Source organism: Gossypium raimondii, chromosome 3 (assembly GCF_025698545.1).
Source record: "Gossypium raimondii isolate GPD5lz chromosome 3, ASM2569854v1, whole genome shotgun sequence".
Taxonomy (NCBI): Eukaryota; Viridiplantae; Streptophyta; class Magnoliopsida; order Malvales; family Malvaceae; genus Gossypium; species Gossypium raimondii.
In genome coordinates this window covers 47,840,470-47,858,850 of record NC_068567.1, presented here as the reverse complement: position 1 = coordinate 47,858,850, position 18,381 = coordinate 47,840,470, and the positions used below count along the sequence as shown (strand labels likewise).

The 18,381-nt window shown below is 34.2% G+C and overlaps 1 protein-coding gene across 1 annotated transcript; it reads left to right on the top strand.

Moving 5' to 3' along the window:
- Nucleotides 1-16,226: 16,226 nt before the first annotated feature.
- Nucleotides 16,227-16,936, top strand: LOC105796191 (NADH dehydrogenase [ubiquinone] flavoprotein 2, mitochondrial-like). The gene is made up of 4 exons (XM_012625783.2): nt 16,227-16,354; nt 16,470-16,516; nt 16,653-16,730; nt 16,846-16,936. The coding sequence occupies exons 1-4, from the start codon at nt 16,258-16,260 to the stop codon at nt 16,861-16,863; spliced, it is 240 nt and encodes a 79-aa protein (XP_012481237.1). The 5' UTR covers nt 16,227-16,257; the 3' UTR covers nt 16,864-16,936.
- Nucleotides 16,937-18,381: the final 1,445 nt, after the last annotated feature.

Genomic DNA, 18,381 nt, shown 5'->3' with positions numbered 1-18,381 from the left:
GAAAACAACTCGAAAAACACCATTGAAGCCGATTATGAAATAGATTTCCATTAAGATTGAAGATTCCCTTTTAATTTCTATGGAGATTGTTATGAATTTCTTTGTTTCTTGTGGTTATATTGTACTTTGGATGTTTTTATTTGTAAGCATGAACTAATTTTCTAAATACCTAGAAAGATGAACCCTATGATGAATTCTGTCTTTTGATTTTTATTTTACACTATAAATACTTAGATTTTGTTCTCAATTATGTGTGCTTAATTCTTAATTGATATTTGTAGATTATTGATAAATGTTTGAGGTGCTTAAATCAGAGCAGGAATAGACCCTATTTAAGAGTAGATCTAGCGTAATTGAGTAGAGTTGCATCCATTCCTAGAAACAGGACAACATAAATCTACCATATTAAAGTCAAATCTAATAAAGGAATTCATAAATCGAGTTAATGTGATAATAGGGGTTTTAATTAGAAAGAAATTTCAATTAATCAACCTAGAGCCAGTTGCTCTTATTCTTGAAGAGAGATATTAGCATAATTTAGGGATTTCTACGAATCAAGATACTAAGTGAAGAAATTGTGTAATTTAGATTGATATTGACAGATGAAAATCTAGATGAATTCTTTTCTGGGTATTGTTTCGCTTCTTGGTTGTTTACTCGACTATTTTCCTGATTTTTTTCTTTGTCGCATTCATAGTTAATTAATTTAGTTAATTTTAATTATCAATCAATCGCTCCAATTATTCGGTTAAATAATAGAAATGCGGTAATTACTAGTACTTTTAGTCTTCGTGGGAACGATATCTTTACTCACTATAGCTATACTATTAAATATAAGTGCACTTGCCTTAGTCTGATTTTTAGTTGGTTTACGACTACTTCAATCCAATATTAATGGAGTAAAAAACTCAACAAGCATATCTAAACTAATGCCAAGTGTTTTTTTAATTATTATTTTGTTATACTCTAAAAATAAATGACATCAATCTAGACAGAGTTTTTTTACTCTAGTAACAATATATAAAATAATTATCTTTTTAATAAATTCACAATTAAATTGAGGTTGGATTGATTCATCATATAGTTAAGTAAAATTCTTAAATAATAATAGTATGAATAGATATTTTCTTCTTAATTGTATACAAAATTTATATTTTTCGACGCATTAAAATAAAAATTATGATTTATTGTGATAACCATCACGCCATATCCACTTATAATTGTTTTTATATAAAATCTAAAACAAATTCTAATCTACGGATTTGTACAACGGTGACCTAGGTGTAACTAAAATAGTTACTATATATTATAGCTTAAAACATGCTTTTAAATTCTTATACTTTTGTATATTTAAAATTTAATCATTTTATATTTCATGTTTTAAAATCCGGGTTCAATTGTTAACTCCATCCAATTTTTCTAATAAGTTCACTAATATGATATTTTAAAATAAAAAGATACTCAATAGTCATGTATAACATTACACATCGGACCAAAATTCATGCATAATTTGAGTTTTGTCCCTTTTATTAGTAGTAACTAATTTTAAAATAAAAAATCGAGAAGGAGTTTTTTGGAAAATATTGATGTTGATGTTATTATTAATGATTTTGCATCTCAAAATGCTCGAGAACTCATTTTTATAATTTTTGTGTTTTTGTAGTTGATGACATAAGAGAAGATTGAATGAAAAGTATTTTTTTTAACTTTGTTAGAAAAATATATTATTAAACAATGTTATAAAACATATTATTTTAATAAAATTATTAGTATATGATTTTTTTATTGTATTATATTTTATAATTTTTAAAAGGCCTAATTTATTATTTTGCTTAGGGCCCCAAAAATATTAAGAACAAGCCTGAATTTCATGTTAGTTTTTGGTGAAAAGCTCATAGAATAGCTCTTACCAATTTACACCTTAAATAAATAGGTTCATAAAATATAATAAAAAAAGGAACTATTCAAACTAAAATCTTGAATTTTTATAGAATTACATATTAATTTGTAATATCATTCAGGATAACTTCTTTTCTATTTTTAACAAGAATTTTTCAATAACTTAGAAGTCTTACGGTACATCTAATATATATGTATATATATTTGTTTAATAAATATACATATTGACATATAAGAACAACGAATAAAAAATAAATCAAATTATCACAGCTTGTACATTAAAATGAAAAGCAATAAAAAAATATCTTTATGTAGATTAAACTGCAGCTACATTTGAACTTTTTTGCCTTTTCAAACATGTCCTTCGATCGTGGTCTAGTTGCTTGCAAAGTCCTTATCTAGTTATCGTTCAACCTTCTTTAATATCCATCTCAGTTTTAATTCGTGTAGACTATGATCGATCCTTTTTTTGAATGTCTACAAGCAGGATCTAGTAATAATTGAGGGATATTACGCTCTGGCCAATAAATTTCATGAGGAATTGGATTGAATTGAGACGCCCAAGTTTGAAAGTAATGTTCAATGGAATAATAATTTTCTATGTATTGCCAATTGTCAAGGGCTAATCTTCCACGTACAACCATCACATGGGAACAAGGAAACCTATAAATTTACCATTTACCACATGTACATGTTCCTTTATCAAGTTGAACAACTTGTTTATTATGGCCTCATTGCATTCTCTCGCCATAGGATGTAGTTATTACTTCTAATGCACTTCTTTGTCTATCAAATGGGACTAGATCATGTGTGTTAGCTTTTGCCAAATAACCTTGAAGTCTGATTCCTTTGGCTAATGCCTCCGTCGCAAAGCCTCGCCTAGTGCTAAAAAAGCTAACTAGTCGATAAAAGGTTAATTGCACACATGCTATGATAGGAAAATTTCAAGCTCCTTTTAGCACACAATTGAACACTTTAGGTAAATTTATCGTCATTATTCCATAATGTCGACTACTATCATGTGTCAATGTCCATTTCCTCACCGGTATATCATCTAACCATTTCGAGCGTCAAGATAATATTTTCTATCTCTTTAATTATGAAATCAAACTTCTGCAATTGGTGTGCACTCTCAACTTTATAGACAAGCATTTGCAACTATTTATGATGAATCTTTTCATTGAAATTACCACATATATGTCGGAAGCAAAATCAATGATAAGTCCATGGTTCTTGCCATCTAGAGTCGAACTCATTCGTTGCTACAAGAATGATCAGATATCAGACAAATACCTTTTCTTTGAGTGACCTTCTCTCTAATGCAAGTAAGAAACCATCAACAACTATCAAAAGATTCTTCCTTAACAATAGCAAATGCAAGTGGAAAAAGTTGATTGTTAGCATCAACTTCCATTCCAATAAGCATTTTACCTTTATATCTTCCATATAAATATGTAGTATCGATACTTGTAAATGGTCTACAATACTTGAACCCTCCTATAGAACGTGGAAAAGCCCAAAAGACACAATGAAACACTCCAAATGCCTCGACAAGAATTTTGCAACTTAGATTGCCACATAACAATTGCCCCATTATACTTCTCAAGTGCAACAACGAATCTAGGCAACACTCTATAAGATGTGTCCTAATCACCAAAAACATTTATGATGGCCTTCTGTTTTGCATGCCATTTCTTCTTATATGAAACATCATAAGAAAATTTGTCTTTGATTTTGGCACTCAAAACTGCAGTAGTAATTGAAGGTTCAGCTTTCACTTGGCTTTCAATTTCATTCGCTAACAAATTTGAGGTTAACTATGGGTGATCACGACTCAACCTTAGGTAGACACATGTACGAGTGCCATCATATTGAGAAATCTCAAGTAATGCATTATATTTACATTGATATGCACGAAGCCTCCGTTTGCATCCATTGTTAAAATGTCTTTTACACCTCAAAGCCGGTACCTGTTTTTTGGCTTCCACCACTTCATAATTTTGGTGTCTCTTAATAGAGTATAATTGCACGGTTCTTTTCATATCTACCTTATCTTGGAAAATTAATACTTTTTGGATTCCAAACAGTAGTTTTAATTTGTGGAGGCCAATTACCAATAACAGCATCATCAAGTCTATTAATATTTGTAAAGAATGGTATATTTGGCTCTTGAGGTGGCACCTCTAAAGGAGCGGTTTCAATTTCTAAGTTTGACTTCTTCTGGTGATTGGTCAGTATTATATCAGCATTTTCATCTTTTTCAAAATCATCTTGCTCTTCAGGCTCCTCATTTTCTTCTTCAAATACTCCGCTATCCACATTTGTATCCCTGAACATATCATTAGCTTCGGAAAAAATAATATTTAAATATTAACTATTTAGGCATGCTAGACTTTAATGCCAACAACTATTAGCTATAAGTTGAAGAATAAACAATGATAATGATATTTATCAACAATTGAAAAGAAAAAAGTCGAGGAGAAAAATCATTGAAACAAGAGAAAACGTTATTATGAAATTCTAAGAAACAAATTAATTTCATTGAAAGCCATGTTATATGTGTGGATATATACACCACTTCATATTGTTTCAATAATAATAATTGTTCAACCATATCAACAAGGCACAAGGGAAACATATTTGGTGCTTCATGGTTTAACTCTTTTGAAAAATTATACTCAGATATGTTCTACACAAATACTCATCAATAATTCAAATTAAAGCATTTAAAATTAACCCAAAACAAAAACAACAGATTAACTTACTTATAAAACTTGTACCGTGATTCCCATAAATAGTATTCAAAAGATACAAAATTTACAATAAATAATACAAACAAATCAATCACCAAAGATGAAAAGATTTAATCTCTTCAACAAAAGATGAGTTACTAAGCAGAAAAAAATTATGGAGATGAAAATAATGTTACATTAAATAATGTTTTTTATGTTGTAAAAAAAACTTTCTTTTTATGTAAATTATTAAAAAATTTATTAAAACTTTTAAAGATTTCATATAACTTAAAGCATTAAAAAAAATTCGAAAGAGATCAAGAACGTAAGATTGAAAAACCCTTAAACTCTCTCTGTTCCCAAGAGTACTTTGCTAAGAAGTCCTAGAGATAGCAGTAACTGCTGCGGCTTGGGATGGAAGCAAGTGGTGGCGACGACCGAGAGAGGAGGGATGAGATCTCTCTTCTTGCCGAAGAACTAGTTCAGTTATCAGTCAAAGGCTCGATGGTGGTACCAAGTTCCAAACCTACACTAATATGTACGGTTTGGACAGAAAAGCTGTATAACCCAGACAGTTTTAGGGCTCATATGAAAGGCATATGGAAGATAAGGAAAAAGTTTGAGATTCAGGTAGTGGGACAAAATTTATTTTTAATAATTTTTGAGATGGAAGAAAATCTGGAATTGATTTTGGAGGGGAGGCCTTGGCTCTTTTGTAAAAGTTTAATTTTGTTTGACAGACTATGCCAAGCGGTGGAGAGGGACCAGATCAAACTTACTTCATCCCCGTTTTGGATAAAATTTGAATCGTGTTTTCCAGAGTTCGACAAGAAAGATCTATTGCATGCTATTGGTAGAACGTTTGGTGGGGTTCTCAGATCTGAAATTAGTGAAGAATTTTGTCGACTCAGACTCAATTTGGATGCTCAGAAACCACTTAGAAGAGGTATTTTTGTCTTTACTGATTATGTTAGTAAAGTATGGATCCCTTTTAAGTATGAAAATTTGCCATTGTTCTGTTTCAGATGTGGAAGACTGGGGCATGGGATGAGTAATTGCACTCAGATACCACCTGCAAGGAAAAACAAAATTAGTGAAAATCCTCCTTATTCAGTCGCCTTAAAAGCAGAATCAAGATTAGTTGGAAAAGAAAGTATGAAATTTAATAGTTTGATGAAGCAGACGGGGGTGCAAAGCTCTTATACTGGAGGGGAAAGAAATACGCCCAATATTATAAAAAGTGCTGAGGAAGGATACACTGATTTGGGGGGTTCACAGGAAAATTTAAGATTAAAGGAAGGGGGGGAGATGCTGAGAAGTACACATTCTGGCGCAACAACAATAAAAGCTGAAAACTACATGAGGAAGAGGAAGTCCTTAGATGTAGATTTTACAAGCTGTTTTAAAGAAAGTGTAGACAGAGATGTAATTAAAAGGCTGAAACAAAATATTGCAGAGGATTATGATAAAGGTCCTTAAGTGATGATGACAGACAACGTTAAGCAAATTGAGGTGCAAGACTTACTGAGATCAGCGGCTGCCAATAGGCAAGTCGACCGGACGCAATGAAAATCGTAAGCTGAAATGTTCGTGGATTGGGGAGTCCACGAGCTGGAAGAAGGCTGCGTTATTTCCTTAAGCAGGATAATCCCCAAGTGGTCTTCTTAATGGAGACTAAATTTGATAAACAAAAGATGGAAAAAGTTAGACGTAGTTGCGGTTTTATGAATGGAATTGATGTTGAGGCTGAAGGCTCAAAAGGAGGATTATGCTTAGCATGAAAAGGAGATTTGATAGTTAGTTTACGGAGTTTTTCAAAAAATCACATTAATGTTTTGGTTAAAGATGAGCAGGTTAAAGAAGAGTGGAGATTTACAGGGTTTTATGGTTCTCCATATGTCCACAACAAGAGCGATTCATGGGATCTATTGATGAATTTGGGGCTAGATAAGAATTATCCATGGCTGGTAAGTGGTGACTTTAATGAGATCATGTATTCTTTTGAGAAATGTGGGGGCGTCCCAAGGGACGAGCGTAGAATGCATGCATTTCGAGAGGCCCTAGAAAATTGTCAATTAGAAGATCTGGGGTATTCAGGAGTATGGTTTACATGGGAAAGGGGAAATTGACCAGAGACAAATATTAGAGAAAGACTTGATAGGGGGTGATAAACAATAAATGGAGGCTCCTCTTTCCGGCAGGTAGGGTTAATCATCTCTCTTACACAATGTCTGATCATTGTCCACTTCTAATTAGTACAGATGGCGATAGTAATTATAAGGGTAATTCAAAGTTTAAATTTGAGGCGTGGTGGTTAATGGAAGAGACGTGCGAAAAAGCTATCAGAGAATCTTGGGAGTCAGGAACAGGTACTTTTGACGAGAAACTTGGAAAATTGCAAACAGATTTATTAGTTTGGGTGAGAACAATAAGAAAGAAAGAGAATGACTAAAGAAAAAGTTATCAAAGCAGCTTGATATGTTAATGGGAGAAGAGAGGAATGATAACACGTTGGTAGAAATTATTGACACCAAGATCCACCTGAATATGGAAATAGATAAAGATGAAATGTATTGGGAACAAAGGGCAAGGGCGAATTGGCTTAAAATAGGGGACAAGAACTCAACCTTTTTTCATAGGTTTGCTACATATCGAAGACGTATAAATTCAATATCCAGGTTGGAGAAGTTTGAGGGAGGAGAAGCTAATGAAGAGAATGAGATTAATGAAGTAGCTTCCTCCTATTTTCAGGAGCTCTTTACGACAAAAGGTGTTGGGGATTGTTCACATCTTTTATCGGGAATAAAGGAAAATATTTCGACAGATATTAATAGAGAGCTAATGTAAATATTTACAGCAGATGAACTATATGCGGCACTAAAGGGAATGGGACCTACAAAAGCTCCAGGACATGACAGTTTCCCAGCTATTTTCTTTCAGAAATTCTGGCATATTATAGGTAAGGAAATAACAAATTTCTGTTTGGATATCTTAAATAATGGCGCCAGTTTTGGTAATTTCAATCATACCGATATTGTGCTGATTCCAAAAATCCAAAATCCCACAAGCATTGTTAACTTTAGACCCATTAGTTTATGTTCGGTAATCTACAAAATGGTCGCAAAAATAATTGCAAATCGACTTCAAGTAGTTATTGGAAGATGTATTGATGCAACTCAAAGTGCGTTCATTCCGGGAAGGCTAATAACAGACAATGTGCTACTAGCTTATGAGATCTTGCATACTTTTTGGCAGAAGCATACAGGGAAAAAAGGATATATGGCAGTAAAGATTGACATGAGCAAAGCCTATGATAGGGTTGAGTGGGGATATTTGAAGGAAGTAATGTTACGAATGGGTTTCACATCAGAGTGGGTTAGGCTGATTATGAATTGTGTTTCCACGAAATCTTATGCAGTTAATATTAATGGAAGAAGTGGAAGAATCTTTTCACCATCTAGAGGCTTGCGTCAAGGGGACCCTTTGAGCCCTTTTCTATTTTTGATTTGTAGTAAGGGATTATCAGCTTTGATGAGAATGGCTTTAGCGGCGGGAATGCTAAAAGGTGCAAAAGCCAGCAGAAGAGGTCCAGAAATTTCACACTTGCTTTTTGGAGATGACTGTATTTTGTTCGGGGAAGCATCAGATAGGGGTGCTAGGGTACTAAAGGATTTTTGAAGGAATATGGAGAGTGTTCTGGGCAACGTGTTAATTTCAATAAGTCTACAATATTTTTTAGTACGAATACATCTGATGAGAAGAAGGAAGAAGCATCGGAAAACTTGAGGGTTAGGATCTCAACAAACTTAGAACGTTACTTGAGGCTTCCGAACATGGTTGGTCGAAGAAAAAGGAACCCTTTCAGCATTTAAAAGAGAAGATTTTTACTAGGATTAATGGGTGGAGTACTAGATTGTTATCCCAAGGAGGTAAAGAAGTCTTTATTAAATCAGTGTTACAGGCCATTCCAACCTATGCTATGCCGTGTTTCTTACTACCAAAGACTCTTTGTGGAGAATTTGAAAACATATTTGCTAAATTTTGGTGGCAGAAAGCGCATAGAAGAAGAGGTATTCATTGGTGTCAGTGGAAATATTTATGCCATCCTAAAGATGAGGGTGGATTGGGTTTCAAAAATATGGCCCAATTTAATATCTCCCTTCTAGCTAAACAGGGGTGGCGTATTTTGAACAATCCAAATTCTTTAGTAGCATAAGTATTAAAAGCCAAGTATTTTCCAAAAGTTGATTTTTTAAATTCACAATTGGGGAATAACATTTCGTATACTTGGAAAAGTATTTGGGCTACTAAGGGTGTCTTAGCTGAGGGATTATGTTGGAGGGTGGGTAAAGGTACAAATATTTCAATCAGTCGTGGTTATTGGATTCCAGTTTTACCGCATGATAGATTACCAGTTTTAAATACGAATTTGAATGATAGTAATGTTGCGGAATTAATTGATTCAAGCAGTAGAACATGGAAACAAGAGTTGATAGAGTATACCTTTCCGGAGGATGTAGCCGAGATGATTCTCAATATCCCGCTAGCTGAAAGACCACATGAAGATTTCCAAGTATGGAGCGCTGAAGCGTCGGGTGAGTTCACAGTACGTAGCGCCTATAAACTATTACAAAGTATTGCAAATGATCCTAGAGCTTATGCTTTACAAGCTGACTATAAGGACTTCTACAGGAAATTGTGGCTACTTGATCTACCTTCAAAAATAAAAATTACAGTTTGGAAGATCTCTTGGAATTTCCTAGCTACTCGCGTTAATATGCTACTTAGATGACTAACGAATACATCAATGTGTCCTCATTGTGGCTCTGGATCTGAATCTATGGAACATCTTTTTCGAGAATGCCCTGTTACAATATCAGTGTGGAGAGAGTTATCATTTCATAAATATGTGCAGGAAAACCAGATGGGGTTTCTACAGTGGTTAACCTGGGTTTTTACACAAAGCTCGACATCCCAGCGTCGGATCTTCTGTGTTGCAGTGTGGGCTATTTGGGAAGATAGGAATAACAGACTGCATAACAAATGGAGTAAATCTGGAAAAGAAATAGGGAGATTTGTTAATAGCTGCATTTTAGAGTTAGATTCAGTTGGTAAAAATAGTCGACAAACTTCCATAACTGTTAAAAAATGGAAAAAACCAATGGACAGTTTTGTCAAAATCAATTTTGACGCAGCATATGAAAGAGGACAAAATAAAACGGCCATCGGAGTTGTGGCCAGAGATAAAGAGGGTTCAGTTCTCTTATCTTGTTCGGAGGTTCATCAAAGGGTTTCCTCAGCCTTTGGAGCGGAAGCAATCGCCTGTTGGAAAGCTCTCCAGATCAGAGTTCACATGCAGTGGGAAAGAGTTATTATTGAAGGAGACTCTTTATTAATGATAAAGAAATGCAAAACAAAAAGCCCAGATAAATCACTGGTTAGTGCACTTATTCATGACATCCATCAGCTTTTGTTATATTTTAAGGAATGTAAGTTCGAGCATATCCCAAGATCAACAAATAGCCTTGCGCATATTTTAGCAACTGAAGCGATTAAGAGTAACAGAGGAGATTACCTGGTCGGACGAGTCCCTAGAGTTGCAGAATTTCAAGCAGAAAACGAAAGGGTGAGAGAACCAGATTGAAGCAGGAAAAGGGAGAAATGGAGGAAAGGAACCGGAGAAGGGCAGATATCAAAGTGACTATACAAAGCTCTCGGGTGATTCAAAACGTCTTGAAGTAGAAAAGATGTTGAAGTGACAAGATGTGTATTGAATTTTGAGACTGATTGGGCAGATGGAACGGCTGAATTAATGTGCTGCAAAGATTGTTTCCTTTTTTCATTTTCTAGGTGATTAGGTTTCCTTTTTTCATTTTCTAGGTGATTAGGTTTCCTTTTAGTTTGTTTTGTTTTTCCTTTCGTTGGGCCTAGTCTGGTTACTGGGCTTGCTCTATTTATTTTTCTAGGACTATTTGTGTAATTAATAGTTTAATTAAAGCCCAATCTGTGATTTATTTCAAAAAAAAATTCGAAAGAACCCATTCTTGAAAGAAACTCTGTTAAATTATCCACGTGATGAAAGGCCATAACATTTATTTTGGGATTTAATTAGGTACATCATTCCGCTATAAGTCCAAAGTTGAGCTATAAACCATTAAAACTGAATTAACATTTATCGTTAGGCTATAATATTTTTCAATAGATACCAAAAATTCATATTTATCATTAGCAAATTATGTAACACGAGAAAAATGAATATAGAAAAATTATTAATAATTAAAATTTTTAAAAATTAATTAAAGATGATAATTCATAAGAAGAGAGGCAACAATAGCATTATTTGCCAAAATTTTAGAATTTCTACATTTATTATTCATTTTAATATGCAAAATTTTATATGATGAAACAAGCCATTTATAAAACTAAAAATATATTTGCTTACAAAAGAGTTTATAGGTATTTTGGATGACAACTATAAAATAAAAATTTATAAAATTAGGCTAAATAAGTTAAGTATGTCTTATTCTTTTTTTTAGTTAGCCTTTTAGGTCGTTTTTTTTTTAAATTAGGGAAATAGGTCAATTTTGGAGAGAGTGTGTAAAAGCACATCCAGCTGGGGACACTTTCCTCCAACGGTCATTTTCCCCAACGACTTTTTAAACATTGGAAATGGTAAAATTATTTAAAAAGGCCAACGGTAATATTTTTTTCCTATAAATACCAAGTCATTTTTTATTCTTTTCACTCAAATCCAAATCTCTCTAAACTCTCAATTCTCTCAACTCTCTCAGTTCTCTCAATTCTTCGAAATTTTCTTATACACTTTATTTAAAAATACTATAGTTTTATTTAATTATTTTGTATATTCATTTCGGTTAAAATTTCAGTAATGACAAGCTCTCTAATTCGTTTCAGCAATAAGCACATTTCCACCGCTCAAGTGATAATGGTAAGGAGAAATTTTAAATTTCGTTATTTTCAATTAAGTTAAATTTAAAGTTTTTAAAATTTTAAAATATTTTATTTTTAATATAAATAGGCGGATGATTGTGTTTTGGAGGGGTTCATACATAATTTGTCAAAGAGCTCAAACATCGAAATTCATGGTTACTTACAAAACGTGGGATTCTTGCATGCGTTTTGTATACTCGGGGGCTATAAACTCGACCCTACACTCATCAGCGCTAGGTGGAAAGATGGAGACTGGAGACACACACTTTTGATCTTCCATACGGTGAGTGTACAATCACACTCGAAGATGTAGCTTTACAATTAGTTTACCTATGGATAGGCTAGTTGTTACAAGGTCAACAGTCATTCTCGGTAAAGAGGAACTTTGCGAGGCATTTTTGGGAAGATGTCGGACAAGTTTCAAGGTAACTGGATAAATATGAAGTGGTTGGAAACTAATTTCAAATATCTTCCTCTAAACACGCCCAACGTCGTCAAAGAATAATACGCCTGAGCATTCATCGTAAGGTTAATCAAGGGCATTCTAATGCTCGATAAATCTCAAATTTTGGTACACATAAGGTGGCTACTACACCTAGTCGACTTCAAAGAATGCGGACGACTGAGTTGGGGATCAGTTGTGTTGGTTACGTTGTATCAGGAGTTGTGTCGGGTGAAGGAACTGAATAAGATGTCAATCGGTGGTTGCCTTCTTCTGCTGCAGTCGTAGGCATGGTGGCGACTAACTTTTCTACGTCCCCAAGTGAACGACCCTTATACATTCCCATTGGTAACAAGGTAAAAATCATTTGATAATAATATCTAGTTAATATAGTAAATGCTGTTTATTTATTATATATTTGAATTAACATATCGCTTGAATATATGAAACTATAGGCTGAGTTACGTGGGACTACCGAAGCAACTCGAAGATATCTGACTATTGTTAGACAACGCTAGGAAGCCGATGTTAGTTACTGATTTTTTTCAAACCTATAATAATTACGCAATAATTTGTAATTTAAAATTTTGTACATAACATAATATACAATTGCATACTGCAGTTTGAATGGATGTTGTACAAGCCTAATTTTTAACTTGGGGCCCAAAACCCAACACCTAAACCTACCCAAACCCATTTACAGCCCAAATTCCAGCAGACCCACTATGGCCCAAAAAACCTAACAACCCTAGCCCACAAAAAACTAAACATGTTCCAGCCAAGAAAAACCAAGGTGCGCTGCACCTAGGCCTTCTGACCCTCTGCTGCCGTCGCCTTTGCCACCACCAACTCCGCTGGCACTGTCCCACCTGCTCCACCTGACATTGCTTGCAAAGAAGAGCAAACATGCAACAGCAAACAGTAGAAATAAGTAAAAAAATATTATGTGAAATTGGCTATAAAGGTCGGATTTAAAATGTATGAAAAGGGGGATTTTTCTTTTGAAAATATGTACGAAATCAAAATAAAAACAGACATTCGAGAATAGAGAAACAAAAAGCAGCATTTTAAGGTTTTATTTTTCTCTATTTCATTTTTTTCTTTTTATTTTCATTTCGAAATCTAAGATAAAAAAGAGAGGTTTTATTTGCATTTTAACGACTGATTGTCTCAGTAACTCGAAACGTTTCTAGTCGTCGTGAATATATTTCTACATTCATTGACCTCGCCAACTGACGATTTGCAACCATTGCATCCCTGACATGTTCTACAAACACGTGTCCCGCCTCAATCTGCTCGACTTGTTGCTGACCCATTCTTGGCATCAAGGTAGCCAGCCTGTAGAATGTAACAGAAAAGACAGATGCAATTGGAAGATGACGTGTTTTTAACAAGACAACGTTGATCCCATCGACTAAGTTTGTGGTCATTTAGCCATAACGAAAGCACTCGTCAAAACTTTGAGCCCATTGCCACGGCTCCATTGTGCCCAACCATTGTCGGAAAGATGTGTTTGTCTGCCCCTCCATGTCACTCTCAAGTCGGATCATTCTTTGGCGGAAAATATATGGCTCTAACTCATACGCTGTATACGTATTAAGAAAAAATAAGTTCTACTAACTCGATAACATAAAACATTACAACTTATATTGAAAATATAAGGTTATCATTTACCCATTGCCACGACTTGTCTCTTCCAGTCTGCATTCCTATAATCTTTGTAGAAGTTAGCCGCAATGTGCCGGATGCAGTAAACAAACTTCTATGGCACACCGGAACTCCTAATTGCTGCAATTAAACCTTTCCTTTTATCGGAGATGATGCAAATGTTATCTTTGCTAATAGCATACCTCCGCAGGTTAGTGAGAAAGAATTCCTAAGACTCCAAGTTCTCTTTATCTACGATGGCAAATGCTATCGGGAGCACGTTTCTATTGTCGTCTTGAGCAACTGCAATAAGTAGGATCTGTGTATATTTTCCATATAGCCATGTCCCATCCACCTGCACAAATGGCTTGCAGTGGGGAAATGCTCGCACACATGGATCAAACGTCCAGAACATCCAATGGAAAATCCTTTTTGTCGGCTGTAACTGGTCGTCCTGGCCATAATAAGGCATTGTCTGCAACTCAATCACAGTCCTCGGTACGTACTCCCACATAGCAGCTATCCATCCTTGTAGCTCGTTATACGATGAATCGTAATCCCCATACAGTTGCTCCATTGCCATCTGTTTAGCTATCCATGCCTTTCGATATGATACTCGATACTGGAATCGTGTTTGCATCTCGACAATCAGTACCAAAACTTTAAGGTCAGCATGTCCTTCACCATTGGCATGATACACGTACAAATAATTTTTGAATCAAGTTTTCCATGATCTTCTGTCATACGTGTTGATGTGCATGTATGAGGACCAACAAATTTTCGTATCTCCCACATCTGAGAACTTTTAATGAATGCAGCTCGTACCCACCAATTGCAGCCTTCCGCTGTATTCCAACACTCCCCAATACATATTGTCGGAGTAGACACTGCAACTTTATAATCCACTGATATGTTCATACTGTACCGTTTAATAGCAAATACGCACTCTTCTTTACAGCTGAATCTCTGGCCTATGAATAACTCCTCATGATCAGAATTTACGGCCAACCCGTGAGGATAAACTATTCCAGGGTACTCCAGGAACTCAGCTACATACGCTGCGTCGAGGTCTATAAGCGACATGTGTGGCCCAAGATTATTGTGTATCAAAATACGTCGCATCTGGTCCCCGACCAAAGAAGCGTCAATATTTTCATCGTTGTTGACATCTTCAGCGTCAATATCATCAGGTACATCGTCTACATCGGGATCACCATCACTATCAACCTCTTCATCCCAATGATTGCTACCACATTCTTCTTCACCACCAACCACATCAATATTAGGTGTAATATTCAGATCGATACCGATCCCACCCATAGTCGATTCACTATTAACGTATGATATTGGAGCCACCATACACGGTTCTTGAGCTCCGTCTTCTTCATCAGATGCATTGGCATCTTCATTTTTCTCCATACTGACTAACTCAGCAAATAAGTGAATCGATGCATTCTTGTCACTCCCATTCCCACAGTAAAGAGCAATCATTGTCTCCATGTCTTCGTCGTCTACAAGTTCCATTTCGGTGAATTTGACCGAATTTGTCGAAACTGGAAACTTGTAGAAAATTTTTTATATCCTTCTCCCACAACGTCTAAGAATTTTTACATTAATCATTGCCTTCATTTCATCCAACGAGACATTTCTATTAAATCTCATTGCTATTTGTTAACGACATTCAAATACACATCTAACACTTGTTGTCAAGATGACTCCATCGAAATAAACGCATACAAAAAACTTATTATCCATCTTCAATATTCAATCTGTCAAAAAATAAACAAAATCTCAAAAAAAATCTCCAACGGTAAATAAATTACTTAAATAAAAAATTTAATGTTTCAATATGCAATTTTTCATCCTTAAGCTCATACTTTTTTAGTTATCATTTTGTACATGAATAATATTTAACCACTAACCCTAATAACTAACACAATAACAATAAGATCATGTTTGGTTGGGTGTAATGGCATAGCCATTACATCCCTATTACGTGGGCCCTACCTATTCATATGTTTGGTTGCTCGTAATGCTATTACGACCATATTCAGTTACGGATCTATTACCTCCCTTGGCTGTAATAGCCATTCCCTACCTCAAACGCTGATTATGGATTCATTCCCTATTCTGTTTTTTCTATTACATTCTCTGCCCTCGTCAATTTCTGCTTCTTCCATCAATTTTTGCCTCAAACGCTGATTAGGTAATTTCCCTTTCCCTTCCATTAATTTCTGCTTCTTCTTCTCGTTTTATGGAGTTGGTTTAGATAAGGGTGCAATACGTCTAAAGCATCTTCTTCTTTTTTTCATTCTTCTTTCCATTTCCTTTCAACCTTCTCCCTCTTTTTTCATGCCCGGGTCTCTTCCTCACTGGAAGTGCTATTGCTCACACTGATATTGGTTTCTTAGGGTTTTTATTTGTTTTTGAAGGATAAACCGGTGAAGTTAATCTCATGTTGAAGATCTTCAAGAAGAAAACATCCCCCAAAGGTATTTTAGATTTGATTCCATCGTTGCTTTCTTGCTCTCTTTTTTCTTTTTCCTGCATTTTACGGTCATTCTCTAATTGCTCACTTCCTCTGTTATGTGGTCATTGGTTTATGGCACAACACCATGTATGATATGTGGTTCAGGAGAAATTGAAGGAGCCTTATTGAAATACTTGGGGGTTGAGCGCAATGGTAAGTGTTGTAAACATATTGCTTGCAGTTATACACATATCATGTAAAACTCATGTCAGAGTTTGAAGTTTTAGATTGTATTGAATATGAAGTATCTATTGTTTTTATCATTCAAAGGTAACAAAGGACGGTTTATTCTCTGTTGGAGAAATGGAATGTATGGTAAGTCTTTCCCTTTACATGTTTACTTCTTTTTTTCTCCATAATGCCAAATTTTATTAGAAAATCTATTTATGCTAACCTTTTCTTTCCTTAATCACTCTCACAAATTTAACAACTTTGTAAATGTTTTCTGCAGGGATGTTGTGTAAATGCTCCTATGATTGCAGTTGCTGATTACACCAATGGATCTGAAGGATATACGTATAATTACTATGTGGGTTTCTATAGAGTTCTTTTCGACTTACCTGATTAACCATAACTAGGTAGTGTGCTCAATTGATAACCTACTGGAATTTTAATACGTGCATTGCCAAATTTAAACAATGCAGGAAGATGTTACTATTTAACGAGTTATTGAGATAGTTAAGATAGTTGCAGTGGGATTTTGCCAAGAGAACTGATGTCTTAAAGTGTTACTGCAAGTGTTATGCAATAGATATTGAGGGTTCTATATCTCACGATTGGTGTCATGATGTAGTTATATCTGTTTTTACAGAGATAAAGAAGCTCCAAGATTAACTGAGAGTGGTTTCCAATTCTTGGTGTGCATCATGAAACTCATGGCCCTTTTGCCTCTTTTCTGTGTAATTTATAGTTGATGGATACAAATGCTCAGCTTTGGTATATTATTAGAGAGTATATCTCCAATTCAGAGGTATATTTGATGAGATAATTATTGTGCTCTGCTTGGAACTTGTTTGTTAGTGCTATTGTGTTTTGCTGTTGTTAAGTTCTTGAAGGGGAAATTAGCATGAATTTATTGTAAATTTTTATTTGGTATTGGTTTATTAGTATATATTATCCTTTTAAATGTGAATGTACCCAAGGGGTGTGACTGCATGCATGCAATCAAGTAATAACTTGTGTATTCTTGTGTGCTTGAGCATTAGCACTACTTTTAGTTCAAGGGAAAAAGGTGCCATTTCCTATATGGGACTTTTGGTTGTACAAGTGTTTGTGGATTGATGGATCCATATATTGATAAGCTTAATGAAGGAAAAATAGAAATTGGCTCCTTGTCTTGGCCTTATACTGATAAGCTTGTACTTTATATAATTGCTTTTTGATTTGTTGTCTTGCATGAAGTGATCTACTACACCTTCAATGGAGAGAATATTTGCTTAAAGTATAGGACACAAATGATTAAATTGTAAAGTTTGGATATTGACTAATTTTATTAAATCAAATTATATCATAACCTGCTTTCCTTTTTCGTTTTAAAAGAAGCACAGTTTACTAAGTTGAACTTATGGAATTTAATAAAATAAGTTTGTTTTATTTTATTATTAAAACATGTTATTTTTATAAGATTTAAGCTTAAATTTAATCAAAATGATATAGAAGAATGGTATAAGGTTGATATAAAATTAATATTCCAAAAGAATATAGGAGATAAAATGTTAAGTTAGTTGAAATATAAAATTAAAATAACTTTACTCGGATGTAAATGAAAACTCTCATTACATAAATATATATTGATGTATTTTATGGCTAAACAAAATCAATCCCTTGATTAGTCAAACAATTAATTAGTTTAGTATCCTGTATCTCCAAATAACGTGGGAGAATTATATATTTTATTAAATTATATTTAATAATAATTATTTTAAATTATATTTTATAGTATTATATATTATGATTTTAGTAAATTCATATGTTTTATTAAATTATATATTTTATTAAATTATATATCATTTATATTAATAAGCTTATTAAAATTTAATAACAACAACAATAATCATCTACCTAAAATAAATTCTGCTAAGGGTATTCTAGTCATTTTAGTTTTTTTCCTTATGCTATTACACCTCTATTCCATTCAACCAAACACAAGAATACCATTACGATTTTATTCCATTACATTC

Coding starts and splice junctions, on each gene's coding strand:
- LOC105796191 (XM_012625783.2), top strand. CDS start 16,258: ATGTGGTCATTGGTTTATGGCACAACACCATGTATGATATGTGGTTCA. Junction 16,355..16,469: donor CTTGGGGGTTGAGCGCAATG/GTAAGTGTTGTA, acceptor TTTATCATTCAA/AGGTAACAAAGGACGGTTTA. Junction 16,517..16,652: donor TTGGAGAAATGGAATGTATG/GTAAGTCTTTCC, acceptor TGTTTTCTGCAG/GGATGTTGTGTAAATGCTCC.